The sequence below is a fragment of the Cervus canadensis genome, chromosome 21 (genome assembly GCF_019320065.1).
Source record: "Cervus canadensis isolate Bull #8, Minnesota chromosome 21, ASM1932006v1, whole genome shotgun sequence".
Classification (NCBI taxonomy): Eukaryota; Metazoa; Chordata; class Mammalia; order Artiodactyla; family Cervidae; genus Cervus; species Cervus canadensis.
The window spans coordinates 18,062,886-18,070,581 of record NC_057406.1 but is presented as its reverse complement, the minus strand read 5'-3'; the positions used below and the strand labels follow the sequence as shown (position 1 = coordinate 18,070,581).

Here is a 7,696-nt window from a genome sequence, read left to right as displayed (position 1 = left end):
GCCACCTAATGGGAAGAGCTAACTCATTGGAAAAGACCCTGATGCTGGGAAAGATTGAGGGCAGGAGGAGAAGGGGACGACAGAGGATGAGATGGTTGGATGGCATCACTGACTCAATGGACATGGGTTGGGTGGACTCCGGGAGTTGGTGATGGATAGGGAGGCCTGGTGTGCTGTGGTTCATGGGGTGGCGAAGAGTCGGACACGACTGAGCGACTGAACTGAACTGACATATTGGGGTATATGCTAACTTTTTCACTTGCAGATATTAAAAAATTTAAGCCAAATATGCTAGATTTTAGGGCTTCCCTGGTAGCTCAGCTTTTAAAAAATCCACCTGCAATGCAGGAGACCGAGGTTCGATCCCTGGTTGGGAAGATCCCCTGGATGAGGAAATGGCAACGCACTCCAGTAGTCTTGCCTGGAGAATCCCCAAGGACAGAGGAGCCTGGCAGGCTACAGTCCATGCAGTTGCAAAGAATCAGACATGGCTGAATCTAAGGACAGCACAACATGCTAGATTTTAAGCACTACAATGAAATTTCCCAAGAAACTTTTATTTTCCAAGACTTTGTACAAAAATTGTCGTATAATAGATGCTCAATAAATAAAACTAGTGATAATTTGCTTCAGAAATAATTTGCCCAACAGGCTGATTTCTCATGTTTGGCCAACATGGTTTGGAATCATCCCAATTAATATGAGCGACTTACATACTCAAGAAAATAGACCTGGCATGGATTCCTACAAATAAGCCAGATCCAACCAAACATATCATCAGATTCCTGACTGAAGAATATTGACAGGAGTGGCACAGTCTGAAATAACTAGAATTCCTCTAGTACCTGGATCTGAAGCTTCATGAATCGTGGCATTTAGATTTTAACTAATCCCTTCCTCTGATTTCCTAATACAGATTCATGTAATTACTGGTGCATGTTTATTTTTAATGAAACCCAGTATCTTGGCTGGTCCTCTTCCCTTGGCATCTTACTATAAACTCACGTAATGATAACTGGTTCACAGGTGAACCTTTATGACTTTTGCTTATTCTAATCAGGTTCCCTCGTTCAAGTCTGAAGGCTCACAGGATTTTAGCTCCCTGAACAGGGACTTGAACCCAGACAGTTGCAGTGAAAACCTGAGTCCTAACCACTGGACTGCCAAGGAACTCCCAAAGTTGATGCCTCTAGAAAAACTGGATATTTAGCTGCTCTAAATCTCAACTGCTTTTTCTATGAAACATAATGCTTACCTCAAAGAGCGGTGAAATGTATTTATAAGTTAATGCATAGAATAGTCCCTGCCCATAATAGGCTGTCAATAAATTCCAGTTTCCTTCTCTCTAGACTCTAATATACCCTCAGGTGCATGATGCAGAAACTAACTAAGATCATTAAGACTGTGTCTGTGTGTGTGTGTGTGTAATTAGGGGACATCATTAATCATGGATAATGATGATAAACTGTAAGCATAAACATACTGACAATTCAGATCCAAAGGTCATAAACCAGGTAGTTTTATTATTAGAGCATTTACCCCGAGAGCACCCCTTCTGCTGCTGCCAGTCTACCCACACCCACACTCATCAACTGTCATGTCTTCATAATGCCGTAGAATGACGTTGTCATCATTGTCCTGGTAGAGCATGGAGATGGGGGACAGCTTGGTGGGGATGCAGACAGCCTGGGGAACCTCCGGGTCGACGGCGTGCATCAGCGCTTGCATGAAAGCATAATTGGAGCTGTTGAGGGAGATGGTCAGTGAGAAAGGACACTCTCCATGGCAGTAATTGGCCATGAAACCCTTGGGGGCGATGATCCACTTGTGCCAACCCAGATCCCGGAAGTTGATGAACAGCTGGTGGCGATGGCAGAGGCTCTTGCAAGAAGCCTTCGAGGTAGAGATGGCCGCCCTCCTCTTGCGGGAGGGAGAATGGCACTGCTCAGGGTGGAGGGTGACCACCAGCAGTGAAGTGTGAAGAGAACGTCTCAGTCTGGCGCAGGTGCCCTCGAGCTGAAAATTATTCCCTGAGGCTCTGCCTCCTTTGACCACTATCTCTAGAAACAGACCTAAATTCTTGTGGGGGTCATTATTCCTCTTAGCCACATCCAGTAGGTTGAAGTGAAGGACACCCTGAGGCCACGGTACTGACTGCAGTGTAAATATTTTACCCATCTTCAGGATGGCCTGGTCTGTGACATGGGGCTCCGTTTGAACCAGGGACAGAGACAATTCCAGCTCTGGTCCCAGGTTATAGTAAGTGTTGGGCCCCAAGTCCAGGCCCAGCTGGGCCATTGTCAACTGCTCCTCATCCCCGATGGCAGAGAGGTTAAAGGACAGAAGCTTCTGCAGGCAGGAGGCGTGGGAAAGGCTCTCGGAGTAAAGGAAGGAACCTAGATGGGAACAGAGATGTGAGAGTCACCACGAGATTTTTCACTTCACCCCAACCTGTGTGATCACATCAATGTCAAACGGTATATGTATATCCACACACACAAAATAAGGGCAGGGAGGACTTCCCTAGTGGTCCAGTGGTAAGGACTCCACACTTCCACTGCAGGAGGTATGGGTTCAATCCCTGGTTGGGGAACTAAGATCCCAGAAGTCATGGGGTGTGGCCAGAAAAATAAAATAAAACAACAAATAAAAAGAGGATGAGAAATTCTCAGTTATACTCAAACCCTCCATTGGGAGGATTTGTTTTTCTCACTCCTTACCTATGACCAGAGGTTTCTGTCTTCATAATTACAGATCCCCAAGGAATCCTGAATAGGATTTAGAAGGTCTATAATATCAGATGGGAAAAAGAATCACATCTTTAAGTTCAGTAAACTCTAAGTGAAATTTAACGTTTCTTTCAATTATGAACATAGGCAACAAATCCCAATAATATTCTAAGAGCCTATGACACTGTTACCAATAAAAATCATATATTAAGTTGTTGTAAACATTTTAAAGTAACATTTATGCCTGAACTACTCTGAATTGATGGTATAGTCCCTTCTCTAGATCTTGTTACTTATTGCACAAAAGCATCATTTAAATTAATATACACACATTTATTTTTACAATATTTCTATAAATGTATTTCCATATTTAATTGACTTCTTTTAAAATTCTAAATATTTAACTTTAGGCATAGAAACAGTTATTCTGAGAAAGGATTCACTGGCTTCAACAGAACTGCCAAAGGGACCCTTGGCACAAAGAACGTTCTAAGCTGTCAAGAGTTGTAACCACTTAGAAGGACTTCAAAACAAACACCTGTCATCCCACCAATACTGGCTGTCTGGTGCTCCCTTACATTTTATCCTTAGGTAATTCTTTTTTTTTTTTTTGGTCCCACACAGCTCATCTTGCAGGATCTTAGTTCCTTGACCAGGGATCAAACGTGGATCCTGGCTGTGGAAGTGCAAAGTCCTGACACTTTCAGTGCCAATAACCTCTAGTCTTGTACTTTTGAAAACATGAATATATGCCACTTTTATGGCATGCAGGATCTATTTCCCTGACCATGGATTGAATCTCCGTGCACTGGGAGCACGGAGTCTTAGCCACTGAATCACAAAAAAGTCCCCTCTATGTTTCTTTTTGTTAACTATCTTCTTTAAACAAACAAACAAAAAAAAGCCTATGTTTGCTATCTCTTTCTTTTACCATATAGTCTTCTGTTGCTTTCTTTCTTTTTTGACCACACCACTTGGCATGTGGGATCTCCCTGACCAGGGATTGAACCCATGACCCCTACAGTGGAAGCTTGGAGGCTTAACCACTGGACCACCAGGGAAGTCCCTATTTTCCAACTCTCTTACTGTTACTACTCCACTGAAATAAACATCTGTCATGAACGCTGCCTAACTAGCAAATTCAGGGAAGTTTTCACAGAGCTTATCCTTCTCATCCTCTCTAAACAGTTGATCTCTCCTGTATATTAGAATTAGCTCTAATTCTAATATACTAGTCTCACTTTTTACTCATATCACTAAATCACATTCCTTAGGTGTGATTAAAAAAAAACGAACTAGAAGCCAGAGAGGAAAAGAGGAACAGATTTGAAAACATGAATATAAAAAACTGCATCCAAAAAAAAAAAAAACCTGCATTCAAAGAGACACCATTAAAGAAATTTTTTCACTAACAAAATTAAAAGCAAAAAGGACAGCCAAGAATACTTGCAATATGTTTATAAACAGCTTTTACGAATGATTAAGAGGCCTCACAAATCATTAAGGAAAGGAATCCTAAACAGGAAAAAGGTCATAGTATACAAGTAGGCAATTATTTGGAAAATAAAAATGAACAATTCACATTGAGATAAACATGATAAATATAATCAATATTGCTGTATGTTGTATATGAAAGTTAAGAGAGTAAGTAAATCCTAAGAGTTTTTATCACAAGGGAAAAAATTGTTTTCTATGTCAGTAACTTTGTATCTAATGAGATGATAGATGTTCATTCAACTTATTTATTTTCTGGCAGCACTCTGCAGCTTGCAGGATCTTTGTTCCCTGGCCAGGTATCAAACCCAGGCTACAACTGTGAAAATGCCAAGTTCATTAAATGCTGGACACTGTGTCAGTGAATTCCTTTACAGGACTTACTGCTATCATCATTTCATGATGTGTATGTATATGTGTGTGTACACACACATATATATATTAAATCATTGTGCTGTATACCTTAGACTTAACAGCACTGCATGTCAATTATATCTCAATAAAGCTGGAAAAGAAAGACTACATTCTAAGTTTTAAATAAATAAGCAAATAAATGATTCATTATTCATTTGAAAATGCACCATTTCACCTTATTAAAAAACAGAAATTAAAACAATAAGATCTTGGTTTTCTACCAGATTAACAAAAGTTAAAAGCTGAAAGAGTGTTGTTACCTAATGACCCTCCAGTGTAGCATGAAGTACACTGTCACATACCAACAGAATAAAATCCTATACAGCAATGAGAAAGAAGTACAAATACATAGTGTGGAGAAATCTTACAAATGTAGAGTGAAAGAAGCCAGACATGAGAAAGGACACATTTCACAATTTCACTGACAGGAAGTTAAAAAATGGACAAAACTAGTATGTGATGTTAGATGTCAGGAGAGAAATTACCCTTGTAGAGAACCAGAAGGGGGCATGAAAGAGCCTCTGGGGTGCTGGTCATGTACTATTTCTTGATCTGGGCGCTAGTTATTCTGCAAAAATTCACTGAGCTGTTTCCTACAATTCACTCACATTTCTGAATGTACATTATACCTCGATAAGTTTCTATTTTTAAAGCGATTACTGTCAGAGTAAGTGAGAATTCTCATACACTCATTGTGGAGTATAAATTTTAGAGGTTATTTGCTGTATATTAAAAGTATAAATGTAAAAAAAAGTATACATGTGCCTACTCTTTGATACAACAATCCTCTAAGAACTGATCCTATGGAAATAAAAGTAAAAGTGCACACATGTACATAATAGATACAAAGCTACACTACATATGTTTATATACATCAACAGGGCATCAGTTACATAAATTGTAGCATTATGTCTATACAATGAAATATCATGTATATAGCGTGTCTATACAGTGGAATATCATATAACCATTAAAACAGGGGTAAGTTCACTGTTTGCTCTTACTTGTACAAAATGTTCATAATATTGGAGGAATGTATAGCAAGATTTCATTTATAAAAATATTATAAGTTTATATTATATATGTAAAGAAGAAAAGTCTGGAAGAATATACAACTATTAATGATTTTCTCCAGGGGGAGGGTTAGGGAGGAGTGATTATGAGATTATGTCCTTTTCCTGTATCACTAGATAAAATTTTGATCACCACAAAAATTATTTTTTTCCCATGGGGAAGGGAAGGCAGCAGCCTCAGCTATTTCCTACTCTGTCCTTGGAAAATCCTTTAAGCTAGTTCCCCTCAGCTCTTAAACTCTCCAGGAATCATCCCTGAAACTCCACCCCCAAGGCCATGAGCCTCTAACGAGACTTTTAGCAGGACATATGGAAGTCATCTGTTTGTTGGTGTCTTTTCTATAAACTTTTTTTTCTTCCTATAAACTCTTAAAGGGCAAACTTCGGTCTCTGGATTTTCATGTCTTACAGATTTCCTGGCACTTAGTTAAGCATCCAATAATTGCCTCTTGGACTCAAGTCTTATTTCCAGTTGCTGGAAAACTAACCAACCAGAGCTCTCAATTCTGCGTCTGAACCACCTGGGAGGCTATATAGAAATGCAGATTACAACATCCATCGCCGACTTTGAATAAGAATCAGGTGGGAGCAGGAACTAGACTGGAGAATCAACTTTTAACACTTGATCTGGGTAATTTTTGGTGGGTGGTCAGTTTGGCAAATTACTGAATGGCACTTACTCAGATCCTTATCCTAAAAGTATGACAGCGGCATATATTATCCCTCTGTAGTTACAAATCCAGAATAGCCTTTTCTACTCATCAAAAGAATCGGGGAGGTGAGGAGGAGGAAGCAAAATTTACAGACACATTGAGCTCAAAGGCACCGGGATGCGTAAAGTGTGGGCTCAAGAGTGGGAGACTGAGCCCTAATTCCACCCTCCCTCCCACCTCCTCCCCGCTACCTAAACTAGCACGAAGCTGTTGATTCAGAAAACAAAACAAAATAAAACATTTCACTCCTGGCTTTGTTCATGCACTAGCTGTATGATCTTGAATAGGTTACAAGTTATCTCCCGTCTGATCCTCAATTTCCTCATTGTTAAAAACTTGGTAAGAATACCTGCCTTCCTCTCAGGACAGTGGCTGGGATTAAATTAGGTAAAACAGGTAAAATGCCAGCACATGGCCTTCCACAAACCCCTGGGTCATTGCTGTGCTGTGCTTAGTCGCTCAGTCATGCCCAGCTCTTTGCGACCCCATGGACTGTAGCCCGCCAGGCTCCTCGGTCCATGGGGAATTCTCCAGGCAAGAATACTGGAGTGCATTGCCATGCCCTCCTCCAGGGGATCTTCCCAACCCAGGGATGGAACCCAGGTCTCCTGCCTTGCAGGCGGAGTCTTCACCATCTGAGTCATTGTTACTCCCCATTTATTCCTTTCTTCACCCCAGATTCTCCTCTAGGAAACACTCCAAAATCCTCACCTTGATCTGGGAGAAGCCGGAGGATGTTCCCGCGGACGCCCAGCTCCTTCACGAAGCACAAGTCTTTGGAAATGCCGGTGCTGGCTGCTGCCTCTTGAGCCTGGAAAATTCTCTTCAAGATGGAAGGCACAGGTTGGAATTTCTTGGGTGAAGGCACTTTGTCTAAGCCCAGAAATCGGAGAAAGACATGTTCATGGAATTGGAGTGTCTGGCCCAAGGCCAGAGTGAACAGGAGGCTGAAAGCCAAGGCTGCTAGGGAAGGAAGCATGGCCGAGGTGAAGCCGCAGAGAGCTCTAGCACCCAGCTGCCCAGCAACTCAGGTGCTGCTGATTTATCTGACGTATGATAATCAGGTGTGAACTGCTCTCTTCCCAGCTCTCAAAAGCAATTGGATACAAAAGAACAGATTTTTTTTTTCCTCTTCCCTAGTTCTACTGTTCCAGAGAAAAATCACAAGAGATTACCCATGCATGGAGCTAACTCTACAACCATCTGAGATTTGTCAGCAGTAGACAGAGTAGAAAGGAGATTTACTAATTTAACAAACATTTACTAAGCATCT

At 41.1% G+C, this 7,696-nt stretch overlaps 1 protein-coding gene across 1 annotated transcript; it reads right to left on the bottom strand.

Annotated features, from left to right (window-relative positions):
• Positions 1 to 1,569: 1,569 nt before the first annotated feature.
• On the bottom strand, positions 1,570 to 7,402 carry LOC122423130 (growth/differentiation factor 3-like). Its single transcript, XM_043439910.1, has 2 exons — positions 7,135 to 7,402; positions 1,570 to 2,396 (listed from the first exon to the last, which is right to left on the bottom strand). Exons 1-2 carry the CDS (start codon positions 7,400 to 7,402, stop codon positions 1,570 to 1,572), a joined length of 1,095 nt encoding a protein of 364 aa, XP_043295845.1.
• Positions 7,403 to 7,696: the final 294 nt, after the last annotated feature.

Coding starts and splice junctions, on each gene's coding strand:
- LOC122423130 (XM_043439910.1), bottom strand. CDS start 7,402: ATGCTTCCTTCCCTAGCAGCCTTGGCTTTCAGCCTCCTGTTCACTCTG. Junction 2,397..7,134: donor CCGGCTTCTCCCAGATCAAG/GTGAGGATTTTG, acceptor GTTCCCATCTAG/GTTCCTTCCTTTACTCCGAG.